The 26,407-nt window shown below is 53.9% G+C and overlaps 2 protein-coding genes across 5 annotated transcripts in view; both read right to left on the reverse strand.

Annotated features, from left to right (window-relative positions):
- Window positions 1–15,953, reverse strand: part of SGIP1 (SH3GL interacting endocytic adaptor 1) — a 29,227-nt gene extending 13,274 nt beyond the window's left edge. The window contains exons 1-14 of the mRNA XM_065737771.1: window positions 15,873–15,953; window positions 7,981–8,044; window positions 7,180–7,204; window positions 5,646–5,723; window positions 5,289–5,345; window positions 4,689–4,743; window positions 3,871–4,046; window positions 3,612–3,623; window positions 3,038–3,049; window positions 2,507–2,531; window positions 2,134–2,185; window positions 1,727–1,812; window positions 1,095–1,181; window positions 593–667 (exon numbers count right to left, since the gene is read on the reverse strand). Coding sequence (XP_065593843.1) covers window positions 593–667; window positions 1,095–1,181; window positions 1,727–1,812; window positions 2,134–2,185; window positions 2,507–2,531; window positions 3,038–3,049; window positions 3,612–3,623; window positions 3,871–4,046; window positions 4,689–4,743; window positions 5,289–5,345; window positions 5,646–5,723; window positions 7,180–7,204; window positions 7,981–8,044; window positions 15,873–15,882 — 814 coding nt within the window. The 5' untranslated portion in view covers window positions 15,883–15,953. The remainder of the gene's footprint in view (window positions 1–592; window positions 668–1,094; window positions 1,182–1,726; window positions 1,813–2,133; window positions 2,186–2,506; window positions 2,532–3,037; window positions 3,050–3,611; window positions 3,624–3,870; window positions 4,047–4,688; window positions 4,744–5,288; window positions 5,346–5,645; window positions 5,724–7,179; window positions 7,205–7,980; window positions 8,045–15,872) is intronic.
- A 5,457-nt stretch (window positions 15,954–21,410) lies between these two features.
- PDE4B (phosphodiesterase 4B) overlaps window positions 21,411–26,407 on the reverse strand; it is a 116,778-nt gene continuing 111,781 nt past the window's right edge. For all 4 annotated transcript variants that reach the window (XM_065737350.1, XM_065737341.1, XM_065737358.1 and 1 more), the window contains 4 exons: window positions 25,864–26,018; window positions 25,652–25,774; window positions 24,529–24,711; window positions 21,411–21,858 (listed from right to left, as the gene is read on the reverse strand). In XM_065737350.1, coding sequence (XP_065593422.1) covers window positions 21,493–21,858; window positions 24,529–24,711; window positions 25,652–25,774; window positions 25,864–26,018 — 827 coding nt within the window. In that variant the 3' untranslated portion in view covers window positions 21,411–21,492. The remainder of the gene's footprint in view (window positions 21,859–24,528; window positions 24,712–25,651; window positions 25,775–25,863; window positions 26,019–26,407) is intronic.

A 26,407-nucleotide genomic window follows, 5' to 3' on the forward strand; every position in this document is an offset into this window, starting at 1 on the left:
GTGGAAGGATGCTTGACCTCACACAGCACAGCTCGGAGGAGCAGGAGCTGCAACCCCTTCTTGCAAGCAGCACCATCCATTGCATGCTTATCAAGCACTGGATTTACTCCAGCTGCATGCCGGTGCCTCACTCAGCTTTCCTTCACTCATGCTGCAGCACCCATGATTTTTCCTGCTCACAACCTGGGAGAGCACAGCAGGCAGAAGCAGCCCAAACCCACTGCTCCATAGGCCCAGAAGCAGGCTGGATGGCTCCAGGCAGCGTGGGAGGAAGGCAGCAGCACTGCTATTTAAATCCTGCTCTGCATTGGCTTTGTATTTTGCTCCTAGAAGCGACTGACACCAGCAGCATGGGGAGCAGAGAGCAGCAACTGAACCAGGGCAATGCCAGCTCAGGACCAGCAGCATCTTTGCAGCATTGCCCTGAACACAACATCTGCTGAAACAACACAGACGCAACACAGGACACACAGGGACCAAATCCACATCTCATATGCAGTCACTGCCGGGGATGCCCTGGGGGGAGCAAACCCTTCGAGTCAGGATCCGGCCACATTACATCACGGCTAGGAGCGGTGTGCCTGGCCTTTACCTAGTGCCACTGTCAGGGGCGAGCCAGTGCGGGGCGGCGTGGCCGGGACGTTCTTGGGTGGCAGTGGTGGTGGAGCTGCGATGGAAAGAGAGGAGAGCATTGAATCACTCAGGTGGGAGAAGCCCTCTGAGCTCACCAAGCCCCCCCCCCCCCATGCCCACATCCCTCAGTGCTGCATCCCCACGGCTCCAAAACATACCCAAGGATGGGGATCCCCACCTCCTGGGCAGCTGTGCAGTGCTGAGTGCTCTTTGGGAGAAGAGATTTATCCCAGGATCCAGCCTGACCCATCCCTGGCTCAATGTGCTATGGGGAAACCAACTCCACACCCAGCTGAAGGCAGAGCACTCAAGGAAGGAGGTGGAAAATAACCATCATGAAGGGTTTGCACTGATTTTCTATTGCCCCCTGCCCACAGCACCGGGCCGCTCTCCCAGAACCAGCAGCAACAGAAGGTTTGGGTTTACATATGTATATGGGCATTTGTTTTTGATCAACTCACTTCCAGTTGGAAAAGGTCTCTGCAGCTTCGGGGACTCAGTGCTGTTGGGCTGGAAGGAGCCCCAGATCTCAGGCTGGTCCAGAGGAGCTAGGAAAAGAGAGCAAATAAATACACATGCAATGGCAATGATAAAGCCATTTTCCTACAAACACAGAAAGGAGCAGATAAGGTGCGTCCATCTGAAGCTTGCAAGGAGAAGAAACTAAAAACTGACAACAATCCCTCGCTAATTAAAGACGTTTACTTTCCCTGTGATGTTAGATAACTACAGGGCTGCCTGCTTTTTAAACAGGACACGCAATTAGTTTGACACTCATGATGCTTGACAAATGAAACAATGCCAATTTGCATCCTCAGAGGCTTTACTGCATTAAGTGAAACACTGAATTAATGACAGAAATCCTCTGGAATTTTAGGATATGAGGAAAATAACCCAGGTATTAAATGAAGAGACCCAACTGTATTTACACAGATGGTGGGGAACACAAACCCAACAACTCTTCTGTATCTCATGCAAGCATGATGCACAGTTTCTCCCAGGCTGCATGTGCAGAGCCACACGTAGGGGCAGCTTTGCTCCAAGATGAAGCAGAGCTGTTCATGATGAGGTATGGATGCAAACCCCAACTCACCATCCAGCTTCTGCTCCTCGAACGCCGACTCCAGTGGGGGCCCAAAGAGCGGTGCCAGCACAGTCGGGTCCTCAGGGGGCTTCCTGCTGCAGGACAGAGGCACACAGCATGCATATGGCTGCTTAGGGGATCTGGGCACCCACCCTCAACACAATGTTCCGTGAGAAGCTGTGTCTGAGCACAAATGTGTGTATTTACAGGGAGCTGGGGTGGCTTGGACTCTTGGTACGCGTGTGATTGTGTGCTAAGACGGTTAAAATCCCATCTGGATGATGTGCCCAATGGTAGCTGTAGTGGAGAGCCCTACTGATCGACTCCATGGGACTTTGTTCTGGGTGGTGCACGAGCAAGGTCTTGCAGATGTATGGATGTGTGTGTATATATAGACATATATCCCCTATACTGACCTGCTGGGGTCTGGCGTGGGTGTGGAGCGCCGGGGCCGTGCAATTTCCTCACCTGTGTGGAGGCAGAGCAGGGTTAGAGCTGTACCCCTGCCCCATATCTCCCCCCATGTCCCACGCCAAGCCCAACATCAAGGTGCAGGCAGAGAAAGGTTCGGGCTTAATTCAGCTCTTGTTTCTACAGTAGATGGCTGTGCTTCTGCTATAGGGCACCCCAGGGATGTCCATATGGCCTTCCTTAAGAGGACATTTGGGTGCCATCATTTCTGCCACAACCACTTCACAGCAGACCTACCCTCCCCCTCCCGTTTATTAAATCAATTTTAAAGGCCGCCACCACCAAGCTGTCTGCACTAATTACTTAGGACATACTTACTGGATAAATTCCTCTTAATCATCCCCTGGAATTACAAACACAGGAGGTCAGCGGGGTGTGCAGGGACACGGGCACATCGCGATCCGCACCGAACAGAACCCGCAGCAGCAGCACAGTGCACAGGGCAGAAATTGGCTGAGAGTTACTGAGCACGGCCAAGAGATGCCCACCCTCACGTATCCACTAGGAATTCAGGTTTGCCCCCAGCACACAGGGAGCAGATAGAGCCCAGCAAGAGCATTTTGCACCCCATAAACCCATCAGCTGGCAGCCCCGGGTTCACAGCTGCCCTGGCACACAGCTGTCAATCCAATCCAATGGAGGCAGCATGAAAACAAAATCCTCATCTCTGACGGGTCGTAGACTGATCTAAGCACGGTCAGCAACCTAAAGCCCCACTCTTGCCACACAACACACAGCACTTGCATGCAATAAAAGCCCCCCGTGTCCCCCTCCAGAGCACTGCAATGTCACTGCTTGCACAAACGCATGGGCAAAGGCAGCAAGGAAGCGTGCAAGGAAGGAGCTTACCGGGCTGCGCCGCTGCGGTCAGCGAGAAGGGAGAGAGAACAGACACCTGGTCAGAGAGGGATGCATCAGCACCTACGTGGCACCGTGCCTGGGTGGGCATCCTGAGGACAGGGGGCATCCCTGCTTGGGAACTCAGGGATGGGACCCTTGGGATACTCTTCCCCCAGCTTTTCAGCAGCCCTGAACACACAGCCATCTCTTTCCCTGCCTACAAGGAGGGCAGTGTCCACGCAGAGCTGCCCTCAGGGTGTTTTGGGGTTCCTCAGTGCTGCAGTGCTGGTGGGCACGGACAGCTGGTGGGTCAGGCTCACAACACACACACTTTTTCCCTTCTGATGCACTCAGGTATGGAAATTTTGACAACTGAATCCTGGTGCCTCAGGTCAGCTCCCTAATAGGGAGCAAGTGGAGGGGGAGCCCAGCAACCCCTAACAGAGGAAATCTGCCCATTTGGACTCATGGCCTCACACCAAGTCCTTACAGGACTTGCACAACGGCTGCCAGGAAAGCAGGGAACACAAGAAGTCAAGGCTGCATTAAAAGTTTGCAAGCAAAACATAAAATCATATCTTACCGGACTTTTCCTCTAAAAGAATGCAGAAAAAAAATAAAAAGAGAAAAGATATTTTCTGTCAAGGGCTGACACAGTACTTAGAGGTTTGCACCTATGAACAGAAGGCACCAGCTTCTCCCCATGCCCTTCTCTGAGCTTAATGACATCATGCTGATTTGGATCTACAGATTCAGTTGATAAGAACCCAGAGCCAAGGTTCTCCACTCACACCCAAGGGCTGAAGCAAGCAAATGGGAGAAGAGCTGGGGATGCAACTCACCACAGGAGATGGAGAAAGTGCAATGTTGCCTACAGATGCCTTCAGCTCGTCCACCGTTGCCGCGCTCTTCAGGATGTCCTTAGCCTGCAGTGGCTTGATCTTGATGTTGTACTTCTTGTGGGCCTCCTCCTCCTCCTCAGACTCGCTGGAGGAGTAGAAGTGCTTCCCTTTGGTGGGTGCAGCACAGCTAAGGAAGCTTGCTTGGAGATCAGGTGTGCCCTACAGCTCAGCAAGGGGTCAAAAGCTTGCATCTCACTGAAAAATGGGAATTAAGTGTTTCTGAAGCACTCATCCCTGACCTCAATGGCAGGAGCAGCTGCAGGGACAAGTCCTCCTGCACTACCAGTGCAATTGGGTAAGAAGACTGCTCCATAGCAGTCCAGCAGGGTCTATGTTGGTGCACAGCCATCCTCCCTCAGCTCTGATGGGGACAAGGTCCTCCCAGCAGCAGGAAGGGGGAATACCATTGCTCACTCGCACTCCTACAGCTGTGAGCAGGATGCTATAGGCCCTGAGCTGGCACACATGTAGCATGCATAGGCCACATCTGTGTTTCCTTACCCCTTACAGGGATATATTATGGACCTGAAGATCACAGAGCACACCAGATTGCCTGAGAAAGCCAGCACTGTGCTCCCCTATTCTACTGCCACAGATAACACTCCCCAGGAGTTATTTTCAGCTGAAGAGTAACAGCTCAAGGGAGAATAAAAGGGAAAATTAAATAAAAAGAACCATGAAAGTCAGTGGCCTTCCTGTGAACCCCAGCTCATCTTACAGACCGTAAGCTGAGAGGCCAAGTCCACAGCAAAGGATATAACCTGGCTCCTCGGGCCGGATGCTGTAGCCCTCCTCATCGAGCTCAGGGGAGTTCTGCATGGGGAACAAAACACAAAGGATCAACACTGCTTCTGGGGTTTGTTGTTGTTGTCACAATACTAAGTTGTTGGGTTGGTTTGTTTGTTTCGCAGTGCCCAATTGCAATCCAAGTTTCTCTTTGGTTGGACTCAGTCCTCAAGGCACAGGGCAGTGCTCTCCTCACCTACAGAGTGATGGTTGGTCCTTCGGAGATGGGCACTTAGGGTTTGAAATGGTCCAGAAACAATTGATCCATCTTCTGGATTGGTTCTCAACTTTCTGATGCCACATAGAATCATGAAGTTTGGAAAACTACTCTGGTCATCTAAGTCCAACCATCAACACATCCCCACGCCCACTAAACCATGTCCCTAAGTGCTCTTTTCTTTAAAAGACATCCAGAGTACACATCAGAGCAGGATTAGGTTTCCTTGCTCATCTGATGCCTCTGAAGTCATTCTTTTTATTCTCTCTGTCTCAACTTTGAAGCAGAGTGGGGCTGGGGGACAAGGCTCACACAAAGCATTATGAATGGCAGATCAGAGCACTCAGACACTTACATATCTATCCCAGTCAATCTCTGCATAAAATCCATTGGGGGCCCCATTCGTTTTCTTCTGTAACACATGGGAAAACAAGATTTCAACACTTAAAATGAAGGGAAAAAAAAGAGAACACAGCATAGCATATATACATACGTTTGTGCACCCATGAGATGAAACTATTGCAACATGAGCCAAGCAAAGGCTCATTGGCTCTCTTTAAACCACCCCTCCGTGGTCCAGGTCTTGTCCTGACTCAACCTAACCAGCACTTTTCCTACAGTCTGGATTTCTGAACAAGAGCTACACCCTATTAAACTACACCCTATTCTCAGTAACTCATTCATAGCTGTAACCAAGCACTGCGTTCCTTACCGAGTTATTTTTTCCTTGCTCCCATGTGCCCTCAGGTTTGCTATGGCAAGGTGGCTCATTGGGATGAGTGTGGAGAGGCTGGAATGGATTGGGGTTGGGCAGAAAGAGGGTTAACATGTCAAGCGGTTGGTTGGTTTTCAACAGAAGAACAAAGGAAAGGAATCAGCAAACACTGCGGGGTCCATAAGGAGGGGAGGACCCCTCAAGAAGGGCCATATTCAGCAGTCAGCTCAGCACCAGGGCCATCATCCCCAGCACAACTCGACTTTCTGCAAGAACGTGCTACAGGATGAACATATAAATCTCTCCATCCTCCATTGCCCATTTCAGTGTACGCCATGCTCTCATAATATAGAAAAAAAAATGTAAAGAAATTGCTTTCCTGCTTCCCTCCTGCTTGCTGGAGCACTGGAAACCTTTGTCTGTCCTACAAGAAAGCAAACCACCTGGAAAACCCAAAACACACATCTGATGGAGAAAGCATCAGCTGCTGGCAAGGGTTGGAGGCAGCATTTGGGAAGCCCAGCCCTGCTCGCCCCTGGGCTGTTTCCAGCTCGGAGATCTTGTCCCCAGCCCCATCTGCACGAAGTGCTACCATCAGCCATGCCCAAGGAGCTGTCAGCTGGGTTTTCACTCTCCAAAATTAAATTTGGCATTGCTCAACGCAGCAGTTTTGCTCACCACAGAATTCTGTGACACGCAGAAATGCATTACATTATATTTTCTGGGGGTTTGTTTGCTTTAACTGCTGAATAGAGCCCTGATTAAAGCACTACCTGAGCTGCAGACTTCTTAATCGCTAATTAACAGCCAGTAACAAACGGCAGAAGAATGCGGGTGAGCACAAAGCCAAGGATCTTGAGTCAGATGTAGGAAATGAGATGACATCTCTAAAGGGGCAATGTGGCACCCTGATGTCTGTACAATGCCACAATGCATCATGATGCCACGTGTCTCTGGCACCAGGGGCTGGGCACGCAGTGCTTCTCTCCTGCTGAATGTCTCCCTGGGGCTTATTTTAAGCCTCTAATGCCTGAATCCACACAGTCACAGTCTGAGCCCAACGTACTTAACTGTAAATTGGAAATCAAGCAGCTAGAAGCACTCCTTCCACTGCTTGGTTCTAGCAGGGGCATTTCTACCCCAAACCAAGAACAGCAGCAGCATCTCGAGAACAGCCATCGTCTTCATTTTGGTTTAATACACAAAACAAAATGGTATCAGAAACGGGTGCGTGGCAATTTGCCCTTAACCCCTCGCACAGAAAAGCTGCCCTGAGCCGATTGCGCTCAGCAGGAGCTGGGATCCCCGAGCACCTGAGCCGCCCTGGGGGGTGCACAGCACTGCCAGCCAGTTCCACTGAGCTGGTTTTGTACAGAGCCCTGAATTATTATTAATTATTGTTTTTTACCCAGCCTCATCTGGACTCGGGCACTTATTTCCTATACTGAAAAGGAAGCGGTTCACAAAATAAGCGCCTGCGATGGCCAAAGGAGAAAGCTGCAAACACAGAGCAGTGCTGCGCGGTACTTACGATGCCGTCCCTGTCCGGTGACCCCCTGCAAGGAACAGAAAAGGCACCTGGGTTAGCTCCAGCACAGCCCTGCTCCAGGAAGCTCAGAGGAAACCAGAGCTGTCATTACGGCACTGACAGCAAAGCCAAATTGTCGGCACGCTCCTCAGGAGCCCTGCACAGCTGTGCTCTCGTGTTATAGGACAGCACACGTGCATGCACACACATTCAGTGCTTCTGTGCTGCAGAAGTTGATAGAAATCACATATGAGTAATTCAGACTCCGTCCAGCAAGTCTGTTCCCTGCCAGAAGCATTGTCGCCTTGTTTTCAAATGGGTTTGGTATGCATGGAGCCACAAGTCCCCATCCCCACATCTGTGGGCTTCAGTCCTGGGGCACTGCATGCACAGTGCTGCTCAACAAAGGGATGGATGCGTTGCTCGGAGCCAGGTAGACCCTGCCTTCACATATTGCCAGAGATTTTCCACAAATTAACATCTGACTCATGGAACAGACTCCAGCAGATGCACACATCACTACTTCGGGCAGAGATTAATCTGCTCCAAGTCCTGGAGGAGTGATGGGCTCCTGATCACTGCTCACTGTCACCATGCATGGAGAACACACTCACACATTCCCCATGGAGCACACCTGGCCGTGGGCCTCTGCATGCACAGGGGGAAATAGCTCTGATGCCATCACTGCCATGAGCCGTGACTTGAGGATGACAGATGTCCCAGATGCACCCAGCTCCTTCCTGCCCTGGCACCACTGCCCTGCCATCATTACTTATTAATATGTTTTATATCACATTGACTTACGTGGAATCAGTGTCCTTTTCTTTCTTGCGTATACCAAAGGCCTTCCTTGTACGTTTTTTCAGTCCTGTAGGTAGGAGTATAAGAATGCAATATTCATGTTACTCTCCAATCCCCCAAGAAAATGCTTACCCAGTTGTCAGCTCTAAGTCACAAACAAAGTTAAGGAAACTCCCAGCAGGACACTGCAGGGAACGCGTGCACTGCTTGCACCTTTCTTTCGTTAAGCAGACACTCACTAACTTGCTCAACAACAAACTTCACAGGAAGTATTTCTGACCTCACTGTCTTGCAATACTCTCCCTCACCACCCTGCAGACAAGGAGGAAACCTTTCTTTGGGGGTACATAAGAAGAAAAACCAAAAACAAACCACACAGCTGGTGAGCCCAGTGCTCACACAGCTACAGCACTGACCTGTTGGGGAAAAGGGGACATAGCCCTCCAGAGCCACAGTCACGGGTACTGGCAGAGCATCACTTGTAACAGGGGCCCTGAGATTTCCCTCTCATTTTCTGGAGGCAAAGCTGCTCCTGAGAGCACTCTAACACCCTGCAGCAAGTGCATCCAGGGAAGGGTTTTAGCATTTTAACCACTTGGAGCTGCCACGAAGCTTTAATGCTGCTCTCCTCTGCTCTGCCTCCAAGCTCGTGCATGCCCTCCAACCAAAGTTATTTTCTGCTTCCCCAGGAGCACCTCACTCCTCCAGATGGATGCAGCAATCATCCCCAGCACCGGCTTTCTTCAGCACATCACAACACACCTGACTTGAATTATCACAGCACAGAGAGTAGCCTCAGGCTCCTGATTCCCCACAGCCAAGTGTTTGGTTGGCCAACAGCAGGACAGGCTCTGGCAGCTCTTCTTGATGCTGCTGATGGAGCCCTGCAGTCAGAGCAGCAGCCCAACCCCAGGCACTAACCCCACACCTTTGGAGAACTACCCCAGTTTGGCTTTATCTCATCTCCCAGCTTTCCCACCAAGCACGTTATTAATAACACAGGGAGATTTCCACCCATCTCACCCCCTAGAATAACTTTGGCCTCCAAACCCAAAGTAGAACAGGGAGGGAGCTGAACAACTGAACTGAACTGTTGTTTGGCCTCATCTGAAGAAAAGCCCAATTTGGCTGAATCTTGTAACGAAACCTTCTGCTCACTTATATAATAAATCCACCATCTGCTAGAAATGTAACCACAATTAGGAAAGATGCTTAGAGAAGGGTGAGAGCTTCCACAGCACCATCAACCATGGCCAAACCAGCTGCAGCACACTGGGGATCTCCTTCCAACCTAGTGGCTCTCTGCAGCAGGGCATTAGTCACCTTCCATTTACTATCATCTTCCCCCCACTCCTCATATACCTATGAATCAGCATCCAAGAAATGCATCGGTATTTGATGCTCTGAAGCTTTCCAACCTTAATCTTCAGCTCTACAAGAAAAAGGATCTCATTCTCCCAGCGCCAGCAGCCTCCTGCTCTACCCACGACGGATGGAACAACAGCTATGCTCCTGGTCCCCTGACAGTGGGGGGTCCTGGGGGGGAGCTTCAGAAAAGCAATATCCATTTCAGCAGAGAAAACATCCATGGGAATATTGTTGCCCCAAATGCTCTTTTTTTTTTAGTGACAGAAGCATTAAAATAAAGCTATTTAAATGCTTTGATTCATTAGGGCTGCTCAGTGGGATAAAACACACCCATGACCACACGGAGCCCCAGGACCCCAAGCTCTGCGAGGAGGGGAAAAGCAGCAGGGGTGGGAAGAAAAGGGGAAATTCCCATGGGACTGTCATTTTAGGGAGGAACAGCATTAACTCTGAACACGGTGCTGCATAGCTTTTACATTTAAATATATATATTATATTTAAGATCAGGAGGGAGCAAGTCACTGCCCATGCACTGCGTACTAACCTCAGTAAGGCAGCCACATGGACTGCTCACTGCCTGCCCACCCCAGTGTCAGGTCTGCAGGGTCAGCTTGCAAGGAACTGTGGGACACAAGTGTCCCCACTGCGCTGCCAGGACCCGAGGGGTGGATACAGTTGTGGCTTTCATTCACGGCTGGCACGAGCACAGAAATGCCAGATGCGCTTCTAGAGGTTGCTGTGCTATTCAAGTCATGGTCCAGGACAGGTGCTCCCTCCCAAGTGATGCTCAGATTCCTATTTTTAGGCTTGTTGGTCAGGAGGTGGGGGCACTCTGAGACACTGCCCTGGCACTAAGCAGCCACGGGAGGACCCATAGCACAGGGACATCATGGGCAGTGCCCCCAGTATGGTCAGAAAGAGGCTCGCTGGCCAAGGTCCCCACTGCATGGGGCACAAGCAGCTTCCATGGGGACGAGGGTGAGCTGCCAGGGAAGAGATGTCACCTGCTTCCACACCAGTGCTGTCACCATGAAGTGTGCATGTTCACAAAATACATTTATATTCACATCCACACACAGGGAAGATTCACATCCAAAATGCGGGTCCTCTTCCCAATTCCCATATCCATTCCATTCTCCCATGGCCTGCCATCAAATACTTGGATTTTAAAGAAGTGATTAACCACGGGAATGCATGACTAATAAAAACCCAAGGAGGGCTGACCCAAGAGGAAGGAGCCATCACCAGGCACTGAGCCCACCCCCCAGCACAGCCATGCTGCCTGGAGGGGCTTCAGGTCCCAGGTGGAAGGAGCTACACAAACACAGCATTAGTGACATCATTAATAAACCACACTGATTTCTTTACTCTAGAGCCCAGACCAAAGCAACACCCTGCAAAAAAGGAAGTGACCCAAAACCAACCTCCTTCCCCATCTGGAAGGGAGCAGAAGGTGCTTAGGGGCATGATCAGTGGGAGTGGTGGGGGTGGGGGTCTCAGAGGTCACTTCCAACTGGGATGATCCTAGAAGAGCCTGTCAAGGATCAATCTACTCATGCCAACATCTCCCATAAAACCTCACCAGTGAGGGGAGTACTGCGTATCCTTAATGTGCATTTCAACAGGTATGTGATAGGTTTGAACTACTGCAAGAGGGCAAGACCAAAGCCCAGCAAGAACCTGCACATTCTCTCCTGGCCCATTCTCTGCCCATCCCATGGCAGTGCTGGTATGAGATTTCCCTACCTGGAAAACTAAGGGATGTGAAGAAGCATCTCAGTGCTGCTCCCAGCAACAGTAAAGCAAAAAGACAGCCTTTCAGCCCATGGCAAGAGCTGCATGCACATACTTTCATAAGCGCCATAGATCATGGGGAAGGACTTCCAGCTATTGAGGGCAGGGGTTGGTGCATGCCTCCATACCACCTTGCCATGGCTACGTCTGTGCTCATTTCCAGCTGACACAAGAGCTTGTGGGTAAGCCAAAAGAAGAAACCACCCAGGCTGGCATTGTACCAATGAGCTTGCCTGTAAGCTTATAGCATCAGAGACATGGGCGGGATGCAGGGTAAGACCCACCCGAGGGGCTGCGTGGCAGCAGGGGGCTGGGACGTGCTCCGAGGGATGTGCAGAGTGACAAATGCCCACTGACACCGTGCACGCACTTGAAAGCCTGGCACCCATTCATTATTCATCAGCTCTAATACCAGGGTGCATCTCTAACGATGTCTCTGCTGGGTTCTGTAGAAGTGGCTCTGCAGAACAGCACAGCAAGAGGTGTCCCCCAACACTGTGCCCTGCACCGGAGCCCCCACCTCCACCAAAGCCTCACGGCCATTCCAGCACTCCCTGCATCCTGAGCTGGCTGCTCAGCTCCCCACAGCTGCAGAGGGTGGGAGGTTATTTTCCCCACCCTCTCCAGAAAAGCCACAACAAAACATACACCAAAAAAAGAGGAAAAAAAACTAAAACAAAACACAGGGAGAAAAAAAAAATCCCCTAAACCAACAAATACAAACCCATTAAAATCCCCCACCTCCACAGGGATGGGTATCTGGCTGCGGTCACCCCCCAGCATCTTCACTGCACAGACCACACAGCACTGCTGCAGAGGTGCTTGGGAAGGGGGAACACAAAAGCACTGGCAGCACTCAGCACTGGGCAAGATTCAAAGAGTCATAGCTGAAGCCCTCAGAAGGATGTGCCAAGGTCAGGGTGCTGTGACGCTGAGGAGCAGATCCCTGATACAGCAGCAGTACCTCACTGCTTCCCAACCCATACATCACATCCACCTGCACTGGGATGGGTAGAGGGCAGCATCACCCCTGCAGCTGGGAGGGCAGTTTGGGCAAACCCAGGTCACCCCCATGCCCTGCACTGTGCTGCTCCTTTGGTATCACCTCCACAGCAAACAAAAAATGCCCAAATCCATCACAAAAACTGACAACGTGCCATTCCTTGGGGCTGAAAGCACAGCCAACACTAACTGCCACCATTCCGCCAGCGGAAGCAGCACACCTCCAAAAACCCCCAGGAACAGCAGCCTGTAATTGAGCTTCGATTAAAAATGAATAGCTGTGGCCGTTCAGTAGCTGAGGAGCAGCAGGCCAGGCTGCACACTGCATGCAAGTGGGGCAGGAGCCAGGCACCTCCTCATCCCTGCTGGGAGTGCACAACTCAAATACACCACCTTATGCCAAAGGATGTGTGGGGTGAGCATGGAGAACAGCAACACCAGCACACGTGTGCCTAGAAGGAAGAGACAGCATCCAGCACCCATCAGCTTCCCAATGGCAAAGAGCTCTTCCTGAAGGACTCCAAAGCCACAGACAGGACAGGTTTGGGCACCAAGCAGCTCTGGGTGGCGAGAGGTGGCTGTGGGCAGCCACTCACCCACTCCCAGCTGCATAAGGCCCTGAGGTGAGAACTCCAGAAGATATAATTTAACCCAAATTCCTTTTTTTTTTTTTTCCCTGAACAGTCCTTAAAATATGCATAATGCCAATGAGGCAGGCAGCTGAGACTCCAGAGGCTGTGTTTGGGCACCCTTTAAACCGGGCTCACCAAACAGATGCTTTGCCATCTGCATCCCATGCACTGATTGAACCATGGAACCATTACAGTTGGAAAAGCCCTCCAAGACACCCAAACCCACTCCCCCTCATGCTCACATCCCTCAATGCCACACCCCCATGGCAATGGAGAACCCCCAGGGATGGTGACCCCCACCCCTGGGCAGCTGTGCATTCATTACCCCTCTTTGGAGGAGAAGCATCTCCTAATACCCAACCTGACTCTCCCTGGTGCTATTCGACACCATTAGTTCTCATCCTAGTCTTTCATTTCCTACTTTTCCACCCAAAAAGCCCTGTCCACAGACATCTCAATACTTCTCAAGGCCCAAGTCCTGACCAGCAATCTGACACAGTGTGAGGGCTCAGCGTTGGCCACCCCGTTCCTACTTCAGCTGGAATCCCCAGCACCTCCACACAGTGTGGGTGAGAACCAGGGACTGCTACCAGGCTTAACCCAATGCATTTCCCAGAGTTTGGGTGGGGCTTTGTTGTTGTTTTCGAGCTAAATCCCATTATCCCCTCCCTCCCTCCTTTAGCAAGACCTATTGAGAAACGTGCTGGCCTAGGAGCAGCTGGAAAATCCCAAACCAGCTTGGCTGGACTGGTTGCCACGCTCAGAGGTCTGCTATCTTTTGGCATCGAGGCCCATCATCAGCCCAGCTGATACACAAACTTCTCTCAGCACTCCACGTGCAGCCTCAGCCCCACCAATGCACTGCTCCACGTGTGACCACACCGCCCCATGGAGTGCACCTCCATGAGCATGAGTGTGTACACTGACATTCGGATGCACCTCCACTGGATCAAGAACTCCTAAAACTCAACAAAGCTAACGTCCTCACTTTGGCAAGGGAAAGGTTTCCTTTGCTCCACGCATGCCCTTGGCTGCCCCCAGGCCCAGTGTCACCCAGAAATGCTTTGAGGCAAAGCAAAGCGTGGCCATATGGAACATGAGCAGCCCCCGTTGTGACCAGATGCCTCAGAAACACACAGAGGAAGCAGAGCAGAAATTCCTGCCCCGGGAAGCAGCCCTCAGTCCCTTCCCAGCCAACCCCCAGCCTCAGGGAGGGAGCAGTGGGAGGAACTGCTGGCCCCAGAGCCACCCCAGTGGGATCTCCCATCAGCCATGGCTGGCTGATCTTCCAGCACCACATAACATCTGTGTTGGGTGACACGTTGCAGCAGTGATTTCAAAACCTAATTAAGCCGTATGACATAGCTTCAGATGCAACAGATTAAAAATAAAAGGGAGATAAATACACCCCTTTGTTCTCATGCGTGTGGATGTTCACCTTCACAACATCACCAGGTTGTTTTTTCCCCCCCTCCCCCCAGTGGCATTTCTGAAATAGAAACATGGCTTCTCCTCCATCTGCAAAGAGAACTAAAAGATATCCTGTGCTGGGTTCAGGATGAACATGAGTCCCCATCACTCGAAGAGGCCACTCACTCCTGCTCCCATTGGGAGGACCCAAGCCCAGCAGGGCCAGCACTATGGCACCAGCAGCCCCACAGAGCCCCAGTTCAGCACCACTAAACCCTATGGCACAGAGCAGGGAAGCACAGGTGCTTCACATGGGTTTGAAAGCCTGAAATCACTGCTAAGCTGAGGGCCATGGTCAGCGGGCACAGCAAGGATGGGTTGGGGGTCTTAGAGAGCTTTCCTAGCACGAAGGGATCTACAAAAAGGAAGCCCCTGTGCAAGGTGTCAGGCTTTCAGCAGGGTGCTGGTCACAGAAGTTCCACTCTTCCACAAATAAAGCCAGTTTCCAACCATTTAAAAATTAATCAGAAGCATTAATTATTTCTCCTCGCTCCATTTTCTCACTTCCACTCCCTGCACAAGAAACTTCCAACGGCCAGTCCCTAAAAAACACCGTGCAAGATGGTTCCACCATCCCACCTCCATCAGAACCACCGGAGATCCCAGGAGGGAGCCCACCCCCCCGTGCACGCAGCACGGCAGCAAATCCCACCCGTTAATTCCCCGAAGACGCAGCGCTGGCGAGGAGCAGCTCCTGCAGCCGAGCTGTGTCACCGCTGTGCTGTGAGTCACGGGCGTGCACCGTGCCCTGGGATTAAATCCTTTCCTTCGTGCCGATCCCCTCTCCAATGGCGATGGAGCATAAATAAGGCCCTGAAGGACAGGGATGCCCGCTCCCCTCACCCCGACGCATCACACGCAGCCCTCGGTCCCAAGGGGAGGCGGGCATCTCCTGTTGGCACAGTGGGGTGATGTTGCCACGGATCCCCATTTCTGCCCATCACTGGGGGTACATGCAGGGCTGGGCATGGGCACCCCGCGCTGGGGTGGGGGGCACAAATGGAGCAGAACACCTCTACGGTGCGTGCTGGGGCCTTGAAGGCCAAGAGCCGTTCTGCTTTAAGCGGATCAAACCCTTCCTCCATGGCATCTCGCTGCAGAAGGCGTAAGGAGCTCTACATATGGCCGAGGCAGATGACACGGGTTACAATCCGTGCAAGCGGTGCCCGGGGACTGTTCCCCCGTGCGGACACACAGCGCTCACCCAGAGCCCATCTCCCCCTTCCATCACCTCCTCTGTGCCCCCTCCCCAGCACTGCACCCCCTCCCCCCCACCCAGCAGCGATGGTCCCTCTCGGAGCATCCTTTCCCGGCAGAGGGATGCACACGCATAGCTCACGGCCATAAAACGCGCGGCCCCATGCCACCCCCCCCCCAAACCGCGCACCAAAGGGTCGGGACCGTGCGCCCACCCCATGCCGGGGATGGGGAAACGACCCCACAGAACCCCCCCACGGATTCGGCAGCGGCTCCACCTGGCAGCGTGCTTCAGCTCGGGGGAGGGATGGGAAAGATGGATTTTCATCCTGATCGATGATGATTTCAAATGAAAAGGTGAAGGATTCCCACCCCAACGCCCCCTCCCACCCCCCCCATCCCTCCATCCCCCCCCCCCCCCCCCCCCCTTACCTTCCATCATGGTGGCAGAATCGCATTCCTCACTTTCCCAGGAGCTGAAAAACACAGAGGAGGACGGTCGGGCCCCGCTCTCCGCACCCCCGGACCCCCCCCTCCCCCCCCCCCCGGCACGGCAGTGCTGTGCGCGGAGCTGTCAGCGTGGGGGGCGGCCCACGGTCGGGGCTGCGGCTGTGCCGCCCCCGGAGCGCCGGAGATGCTCGGAGAGGCGGTGCCCCCCCCGCGCCGCGTCACAGCGCGCTCCTCCCGCCGGCAGCGCGCAGCCTATTTCCCAGCCACATCCCCCCCCCCACCCCGATACGTCCCCCAAAAGCAGAACCCCTCTCCGTACCCCGTGACGCACTTCCCCTCCCCGTAATCTTATTGCACCGCTTGGGGGGGGGGAGGAGGGGTGGGGGGGGGCATTAATTGCCGGGTGCTGCTGTCAGCTCGCGGGAGCGCGCACGGAGCGCGGGGCCCCCCCCGCGGCCATTCACGGGGAATCAATGGGTGACGTCACGCGCGGCCATCGGCCCCGGGAAGGAGGAGCGTGGAGGGGGGGGGGGGGCAAGGGATAGGGGGTGCACGGGGGCACAGGGATGCTGCAAACAGCCAATTCCAGCACATGCACAGCTCCACCGCCTCCCCAGGTGGGGCTCTGCCGTGGCTTTTTTGCCAGTAACATCACACAACCCCAGCTCAACTCCTCCCCCCCCTCCCCTCCCCAGCAGACGCTGTGCTCCCCCCACCTGCACCCCCAGTGCAATACAGTGAGGGCTGCAATGCAATGCCACCACATTCTGGTGCTCGTGGGGCAGCACCGGGGATGGTATTTAAAATTACATATACATAATTAAAACACAGTGGGGAGGGAGGGGGCAGACAGTGATACCTGCAAGCTCTCTGTATGTGGAAAGGAGCTCACCCACCTCCTGCCTCATGTCCCCCCCACTTTGGGCTCTGCCCCCACTGCTCAGAAGCGAGCAGACCAACAACTGCAGCATCTTTGCCATAATTTGTGTGCAGCCATGGTTGTCCCTTTGGAGAAGAAATTTATTCTCCAAAGAGCAGCCAGCACTGGCACCGAATGAGGGGGGGTCACTGTCCCTGGGGGTGCTCCAGAATCATGGGGATGCAGCACTGAGGGGTGTGGGTCTGGAGGTCTCAGAAGGCTTTCCCAATCTCATTGCCTCTACGGGCACAACCAGCCCCACAGGGTGCACAACTCCAGGCTGCATGCGAGCACACTCAGGGCTGCAGCCACCCCAGGAGGAGACTGGAGGCAGAGGGTGACCCAGAGCCACACAGCACCACAAGGTGCCCCCAGCACCAGCCGAGGGATTTGCTAAATAAAGCCCAAATCCATCGGCCTCATCCCGCCAAGGGCACGGCCCCGCAAATCCCAGCATTAAGGCATCCACAGTGAGATGGTGGCAGACACAGACCTGTCCTGTTACCAAATCACAGCGAGGCATTGCACTGCCAACGAGCTGGGGCAGCTCTCCTAGTGGGAGCAAAACAAGGAGAAGCTGATCTTCACCCCCAACCCAGCAGCCCCTCAGAGCTCCCACCACTGTGCAGGGCTGGACACCATCATCTCAGAGGCCTTTTCCAACCTCAACAATACTACAGCTCCCTGCTCCCTCCCCACTGGCCCCTCACAGTGAGCACTGCTCCCTTCTGCTCCATCAGCTTCGCTCCATCCACCCCTGCTCTCCCTGCACACAAAGAGCCGCAGGGCCCCTTCCATCCCACTGAGCAAAGGGAGCAGCAGAGAGCTCAGCTGTGCCTCCACCACTGCGGGGCACACACAGAGCCACAAGCACACCCTAACCCACACATCCCTGCACCCACCTTCCTCCACTGCCACCTCCTCTTCCTCACAGCAGCTCAGCCCTCTCTGCTAAGTGGGGCCAAACCCCCCAGCTGCCGCCCCACAGCTTAAATACCGCCCCACACCCAAGTGGGATGGGGCACAGCTGTGGCCCCACACTCCGGCCCCATGCAGGATGAGCCCCCTGACAGCTCTGTGTGGGGATGGTGGAGGGAATGGGGGTTTGCCTGGCAGCTTTGTTTTTATAGAAGGAATTTAGGAACACTGAAGAAGTCCCCATGCAAAGGGATGGGCGTAGGGGTTTTGTGGGCAGTGTGGCACACTGTGCTCCCAAAACCTCATGGCCTGCTTGGGGGCTGTGTCACAGAGAGCATCTACACTGTGTTTGGGGTGGGATGGGTCTGAGGCGCGGGACACGCAGGAACCCCAAGGTCCCACCGTGTGCATTTCTGGCCCCAAAGGCGTTGCATTTCCCAGTGCTGTGTGTCAGGGTGGGAAGAGGGGGCTCAGCAGCACCTGAGGGGCTGAGGTTTGACTGGAAAACCCACAGCAGCAGTGTGGGATGTGGGTGTCCCAAGGGAACGATGTGTGCTGGGACACTGCTCCCCCGCAGCTGGGAGCAGTGCTGCCGGTGCCCAGGGCAGACCCAGCAGCACCCTGCGTGCCCCGGCTGTTAGGATTTTTGACTGAAGAATGAGGTTATGAATAAAACAAATGCATTCTTTGAATAACGTTGGGAATCTTCTTGCAGCTCCTGGGGTGCGCTGCCAGCCCAAGGGCACGTGCTGGGGGTGGAGGCAGGTCCTGTTGGGTGATGGAGAGCAAGGTGGCAGCCTGGAAGTGCTCTGTGTGGTTGTGTCTTGGGTCGGATGGGGCTGCCTGGGTGCCCCATGAATGTTGCCACAGCCAGAGCAAGGCTGCCAGATGCTGCAGGGAGAGCAGGAGCCCTGCGGGGGGCAGGGAGCGTGCAGAGCCATGAGGGTTATGGCAGTGCAATAGGAAGAAAAGCAAACGGGTCCCAAAGTGAGCGCCCTGGGGATGCAGGCAGCCTGGAGCCATTGCTTTCAGCTGAGCAGGATCCAGCTGTGTGAGGATCCAGCTGGGCATGGCCCTGGCTGTGCTCAGGCTCCAGCCAGCCAGGATCCAGCTGTGCATGGCTCCAGCAGTGCTGGCCCCCACTGCACAGATCCCTGCTGTCATGGTGATCCCCTCACGGCACGTGCCCCATGGCGCACATCCCCGCTGTGTGCACGGTGCCGAGCAGCGGTTTGGGCTCAGCAGATGGAGCTGTACAGCTGTGCACGGCCGGGGCTCAGCAGATGGAGCTGTACAGCTGTGCACGGCCGTGTGCACAGAGCGTGGGTGGGGAAATGCAGCGTGGGGAGCCCCAGGGCTTTGCAGAAATGAGGCCTGTGCAGAAGTGCTGACCCCTCCTCTGCCCTGCAGGGCAGACCCGAGCTGCAGCAGGATGTGCCCAAAAGGAGGCATGTTGCACCAAAACACTGAGCAGAATAGAAGCACGTTTCTGGGGGGGATCCTGCTGCTGGTGCACAGCTTCAGCCAGCCCGATGTGCTGCAGCCGTGGGATCTGTGCAGGACCTTCATCCCTGTGCTCGCCATGCAGTGAGCAGCACTGTGCTGCATTGTCTGGGTGAGAAACGCAGTCTGCTCAGCAGAAAAAACCTTCCTCAAGGCTGTGCTGCTGAAACAGGGACTGTGCTGTGCACCCCACCTCCAGCCCAGCTGTGCCCCCTGCTCGCACAGCTGCACACCACAGCTACACACCATGTTGTGTCCTGGAGCAGAGCAGGGAAGGATGCTGCTGCTGCTGCAGCACAGAGCATCGCAGCTGCGCTCACTGCACTCACAGTGACGCCTCTGCCAGAAGTGGGTCACTGGCAAGGGAAAAAATAAACCTGGAGGGCTTGAGAAGGAGAGGAGAGGCAGCACAGAGCGCACTGCAGCCCACCCCCACAGCACTGCTTTGTGTTCCTTAAGCTGTGGGTTCGGAGCTTTGCCGGGCGCACCCAGAGCAGAGGGTAAATTCAATGGAGCGGAGAAGTCCGCATCAGCAGCAGCAGTACCTGGGGGGCACGGCCACGGCGTGGGGCACTGCACCGGGTGATGCTGCAGGGATGAGGGGACAGGATGTGGCCTTGCCGAGCCGGGCCCACGCAGCGGCAGGGCGTGTTGTTCCTGGAAGGCCGCTGGTTGTTTCAGTTGCGTTGGGTAAGGCCGGGACATGAAAGCCACCGCCGGGCTGCGGTGTGCAGCCATCGCCTTCCTGTCTGCAGCGCCTTCCTGGCGCCGCTGCCGCTGGGCAGGGACAGAGCCGAGCAGGGAGCAGCCATCCCGTGGGCACGGGCCTGCTGCAGCTGCCACTGCCCTGTGCCACGTCCCGGCCACCCCGTGTCACGTCCCGGCCACCCCACGCCATACCCGCAGCCCACAACCCTCGCTGAACGGACAACGCCGCGAGCAGCCCCGGGACGGGGTCATGCGTTCATTTATTCACTTCATATAAAAATCTCTTAAGAATGCATCTGAACACAATATATAATACTATAACATACGTCGTGTGAAACTTCTGAAAACAAGAAAATAACCACCTGGAACAACGCAGTGTTCGACAGACATACACACCCATTGATCATGCACAACTGTGCTATTGTCATGAACTAGCTGTCACGAGTTGGACCAGAAGCTCGAAACGTTATGTTACAAACCGAGTGGCACCGCTCGCTGCGCCCAACGGCGGCGGCACCAGGAGGTTCACAGCACAATTATTACATCAGTTCACATTTTCGTCATAGAGATTCACATTGGGTCGCTGGGAGGATGGGGCAGGACGCGGCCACCCCCGCCCCGGCCCCTGGGTTGCGTATGTCTCTTCAGCTGTGTTCAGGTTTTGTACTTTATGCCATACAAAAGGTTACGAGAAAAAAAAAAATAAGAGGAAAAAAATAAAATAAAAGGCAACTCTTATTCCGAGTCTTCTACACAATTAACATCGCCCCCGACAGGCAACGCTAATTCATATAAATTAATAACTTACAAAACATTACAGTATATACATTACGTAATAAATACACTGTTATAAACAGTAATGGAGGTGTTAGAGCTCAAGGCAGTGCGGGAGGAGGAGGACGGTGGGCCTACACCTAAGGGAAGGTGGGACACGAAGGTGTGAGCGTGCCAGTGCGCCGCGGGCACGCCGAGGGGCAGCAACGTGGGGGCTGACAGGCACCTGGGGCCTTCAGAAGACTGATTAAAAGTGCCGTAATGCAAAACGGAGGGTACCCCTTCTCTTAAGTCTGGAAAAGCGATGAACCGCGATAAAGTGACAGGTATTGCCCGTGGAAAAAAGGAAGACTGCTTCTTGTAACAGGAAGAATCAAAAAGGATCCGTCGGTTCCCGAACACTCGGCGCTGCTGCTGACACTGAACTCCGTGTGTCGAACAGATCTCGAAAAGACATGAGGGCGTTTACAAAGAAGGCACACAGGTCTGCAGACAGGCGGCGGGGCGGGCGGGTTCGGCGCGCAGAGTTATGGATCAGTAGTTTCTATCAGCCTAGCGGGTACGAGGCCCGGAGCTCACGGTACAAAACCTCTCAGCTGCTGTGTCGTGGGCCGCTCAGCCCCAGGCCACGCGGTGCCCGCAGCTGGCGAGGCCGCCCCGGCGTCGCTCACGGCGTTTCCTGAGCAATTGCAGGCCCCGGGCCCAGGCTGCAGGCGAGTCCCAGCAGACCGCTTGCATGCTCGTTAAGCGTTTCAAATCCACTTACGTGGGTACAGGGCATTATGTGTCCACGGGAGACGTGTCCTCTGTCACAATTTCTATGTTCGCCTCCCGCTGCACGTCCTCCTCCCCCGGGCTGCCCGTGCACAGCATCTTTGCACTGTGGAAGTAGCCGATGCTCTCGCCTTCCTTCTCAGGTCCATCTGAATCCTCTTCCTCCAGGGTCAGCTCGAACTGGAACTTCTCCATCAGGCCGGGGCAGTCCTGGCCCCGCTCCTCCAGCGGGGGTGAGGGGCTCTGTGGGATCATGCTCTGGTACCAGTTCCTGTTGTCCTCCAGCGTGTCCAGGATGTCCTGAGCGTCCGGCTGCACCAGGTCAGCCCACGTCTCCCACAGCGGGTGCACGATGTAGTCAATGAAACCAACCTGCAAAACATGGGAACACAACTTAGGGAAGGGAGATGCAAGAAGAGGACGGCTGTCTGAAAAGTTAAAATGCTACGAATGCATGAGTTACAAGCTGAACGCCCTCCTAGGAGCAAGGCCTCCAAACCACAAATATGAATGGTAGGAGTCCTACACCTGTGGAAGAAAAACAGCACGCATCAGGGTAGGTTGGAGCTGCTGGAAAGGAGCTCTGCAGGGAAGGACCTGGGGGTCCTGGTTGACCTCCAGTAGGCCAACAGTTGACCAACAGTTGGCTGTGAGGCAGCAGTGTGCCCTGGTGGCCAAGAAGGCACTATGAGACCTGGGGTGCTTTGCCCAGAGTGTGGCCAGCAGGGGAGAGAGGTGCCCCCCTCCTCTTCTCTGCCCTGGGGAGGGCACAGCTGGAGCACTGCACCCAGTGCAGAGCTGCCCAGTTCAGGGCAGACAGGGAACTGCTGGGAGAGCCCAGCGGAGGGTGCAGAGATGGTGGGGGCCTGGAGCACCTCGTGATGGGGACAGGCTGAGAGCCCAGAAAAGAGAAGGCTGAGGGGGATCTGATCAGTGCTGATCTGATTAATGCTTGCCCAGAACCAAGCTCTGTGAAAGGGGGGAATTAAAGCGGGAGCCACCTGAAACTGCGAGATGAAAGAGGCTGCACCTGTCCCTGCCTGCAAGGTTCTGCGTCCCTGTGGGTGCCTCCTCCTGCACAGTGCATCAGCCACCACTGTGCAGGGGACAGAGCAAGTCACCGCTCCAAAGGCAGAAACGGCACCCAACCACCGTTGCTCGGTCTGTCCTGGTGGAGATTTCCTTCCCTTCTTTCGCTTCATTTTGGAAAGACTGCAAGGAGCAGGGAAAGAAGCCTGAGAAGTTCTGCTCCTGTAGCCAGGCGGGCTGCCCGTGCCCCTGGTGATGATGTGCCGGGTGGAAGTGGTGCGGCCGTCAGCCCATCCGCTCGCGGGCGCGTAGGTGCTGAGCTCAATCATGTTTCAATTGTCTGACTAAGAGGACGTACGTCCAGGATGGAGAAAACTCAATGGCCATAAAGAGGATTGAAATTCTTCCGTCTTGGCAGCGTGTGTCACTTCTCTCCTTGCTGCTGGACGACGTTTCTGCGCAGCAGGAAAATGGCTCTCAGAGGGGCCAGGCTCAACGCGCAGATGTTTGCTTTGGAAATCACACATGCCTCCTTCAGACACAACAGGATGTCAATAGAACCATTAACATTCAATTGTAACATACTGGGGAGGCAGCTTAAACGAAAAGGTGATGAAAATTTCCTGCAGCACATCAGTTCCGGAGCACTGCTGGAGTGACAAAGATCCCCACCGGTGAGCTGATGGCCACCTGACATGGCTGGGGGAGCACGGCTCGGGACCGCCTGCCTTGCACAGTGCTGTGGTTTCCTTGCACAAACAGCTCCTACTGCAGAGCAGCTGGCCAGCATGACCCAAAAGCGTTTTGATGCAAGGAGGGGACAGCAGAGCTCGGCCACGCTCGCACGCTGCCTGCCCTGAGGTTCAGTTTCCCCCTGGGATGGAGATGCTGCTTCCCCTTCTCCTCCGCATTAGTTGGTATTTTGGTGGGGGCCATTTCGTGTAATTCCTTTTGCAAAGCAAAAATGCCATTTTGAAACCCCCGTGAAGAGAGTATGTGAACCACAAAATTAACTGGAGCTCACACGCGGAGCACGTGGGCATTTTCTGGCCAAGCCTGGCTGAAGGATTCATTTCTTGATAGGTTAACAAACAAGACAGATTTTTCCAACAAAATCACCATGCGGTTGAGTGAATAATTCTGAAACTGCCTGGCTTAGCCCAAGAGGACATTTGGAAATAATTATCATCAATTTCGTTACTTATTCAAACTGAAAAACCTCGACGATGGCTTGCTCGAGTCCGTCCAAAACAACAACCAGGACACCATGATATGAAGCCTGGAGTATGTTCTGGCCAACACCAATCAGATGCTTCGTTTCTGCCTAAACACTGTGGCCAATGCTAGGGATGTCAGAACTGAACTGCCTTTGGAATCATCTGAGCTATGAATCAGAACCAGAGATGAACCAGGTGATCTCAAAACTGAAGAAAAAACAGACTCTTTTTAAGACCTGCACTGACTTAAATACCTGTACTTGGACTTCTCGATACAGAGGCTCCATGGAAGCTGAAGTGGTCGATTCATGCACTGCAAAACGGTCTACATGAGGTCGGAAAGCAAGCAAAATCTGGCCTTTGTTGGTGTGCTGGGTGTAGCTCCCCCTGGGGCTGCTTGTATCTCTGCCATCAGAGGGACTGGCTTTGCCACACTTTGTTAATGTGGGGTGCAGCACCAGTAGGATTAGGAGGTGCTAATTAAGAGCTAGGAATGAGGCTGTGGGCTGTGAAGACGTAAGAGACCCAGGGAGATCAGGATCACACACTTTCAGCCCAGGAAACAAAAGGAGAACAGCTTGCTCTGAAAACTGGGACACAAACAGGGTGAGATAAGCACACACGTGGGGACTGTGGGGACGCCAAGGAGTGGGTAGGGAGCCCACAGCAGGGTCAATGAGAACCCTCTGAACAGCTGCCCATTTGCCTGGTCGTATTACAGAAAGCAGATGAGCTTTGTCTCTGCTTTAAAAACACGAGCTGAGGCAACACCAACGAGCGGCTCCGGGCCAATTACCTGGGATTTTTCCACTGATGCTGTGTGTTTGTCGCACATGGGGCTGATTTCCATTCCCCTTTCCCTCTCTTTGTCTCCCTGCTGGAAGAACTCCTCCATGATTCTGTCCGTCCACTGCCGGTACAGCTCCAGAGACTTTGTGGGATTACTCAAGTCTGCACAATGTACCATGTTTCGGAGAACCTGCAATTACATTCATCAGAAAAACTCGTAAAATCCGATGGAAAAAGAGGACGGCTTCGAGCTGTATCTGCTTGCTCAACTCAGAACATTTAACCACGAGGCTCTTTGATTATGCAATTCGGAATAAAAATGTTTGCATCCTCCAATTGCTGTGCATGGGACTTGCTGCTGCAGAGCTCCCAGCATCTCAGTACTTACACCGGGTGCAGCAGCAGCAGCACTGGTGACATCACAGAGGTTTGTTTCTGAACACAGGTGCTTCCCGCCATTCAAAGGGTATTTTCAGGCTCTCACATGGTTAAATGCTGCTGCTTCAGTCCATGAGTAACATCCCTTCCACGCACACAGCTGGGTGCCTGACTAAGGGCAGCCACGGGGACCCAGCGCAGGGAGCTGCTCTAACATCAGCAGGAATGTGAGAGGGTTTTCCTGCGAGTCTGTTCTGAGCTGGCCAGCAAAGTGAGCAGACAGTGATGTACCTCATCCTACACGAAAACCATGCAGCCCCTCCCAGTGACGCCGTGTCGTGTCTGGAAGGCGAGGATTAGACTGCAGAGAGAGCAGTGTGCATCCGTAAGTTCAGCCCAGAGTAAGAGCTGCTTTAGCTATGGAGTTACACACTGAGTTCCTGCCATCTTGCTACACTTTGATTCACAAGCCCTCACACACTCAGCTGTATAGATCAACCTCAGAGGGACAAGCGTGCCTGCAGCTGCTTGCTCCAAGAGTTAAACAGGCAATCTCTTCTACCTAAGAGACACGAGACCCCCTCGTACCCATTTGTTTGTGGTGCACAGCACATGAAAACAGGAGGCCTGCAGCTCCTGCAAGATGGGTGAAAATCTGGGTCAGCCTCTTTGCTATATATAACCCATCTGGAAGCGACGGTAAGAACGGGAACGTGGTTTCTCCGGTGACAGGCAGGGTACTTCTGTCCTACCTGTATCCTGTCCGTGTAGTTGTCCAGCAGGAGGACTCCTGAACTCGTCACCTTCTTCGTTTCCACCATCGTCTTCAGATCCGCCAGCAGGCTCATGTGCTTGGACATATCTGTTGCCAATACCTTTATGGAAGAGAAAACACGACCTGAGCGGGGCCGGGCAGGCAGGGAAGCCGGTGTTTGAGGAGCAGCAGTGTGTGCAGGGGCCCTACCATGTCGATCACCATCTTCCTGAGCGTCTGCCGCTGCTTCTTGGTCAGGTTCTGGAAGATGTCGCAGTGCTCCTCCTGCAGCAGCTTGAAGCCCACCGCCAGGTGGTGGTTCTCCAGGACGGATTCGTCGTTGTACATCAGTGCCAGCTCAGAATCTGCCAAAGCAACAGAAACACGGGACTCAGTGCGTGCAGCGTGGGACTCCCACAGCGAGTACGACGGACGGAGACGTTCCCTTTGTTGTTTCACATAAGCTAAGAGCGTGCAGCTCTGAGCCCACACATACAGGACACCAACAGCCCTCTGCCTACTGCTAGCGAACCAAACAGCATCCAGCTGACTTCGTTACGGGCTCTGGAAGCACTGACAGCACAAAGCACGGGTCCTGCACTCAGCTTTCCAAAAAAGATCAATGCCCATCTTTTGGAACCAGAAGACATGCTCAGCCTGTTGCACAATACAACACGGATCGCAGCGTTTCGCTTTTGTTGTCAACAGCAATGGCATTACTAATCCTCAGTTAACGATGAACTTTGGAAGGCTT

This window comes from Cyrtonyx montezumae, unplaced genomic scaffold (assembly GCF_038088225.1).
Source record: "Cyrtonyx montezumae isolate F1298 unplaced genomic scaffold, pur_monq_1.0 scaffold_1, whole genome shotgun sequence".
In the NCBI taxonomy this organism is placed as follows: Eukaryota; Metazoa; Chordata; class Aves; order Galliformes; family Odontophoridae; genus Cyrtonyx; species Cyrtonyx montezumae.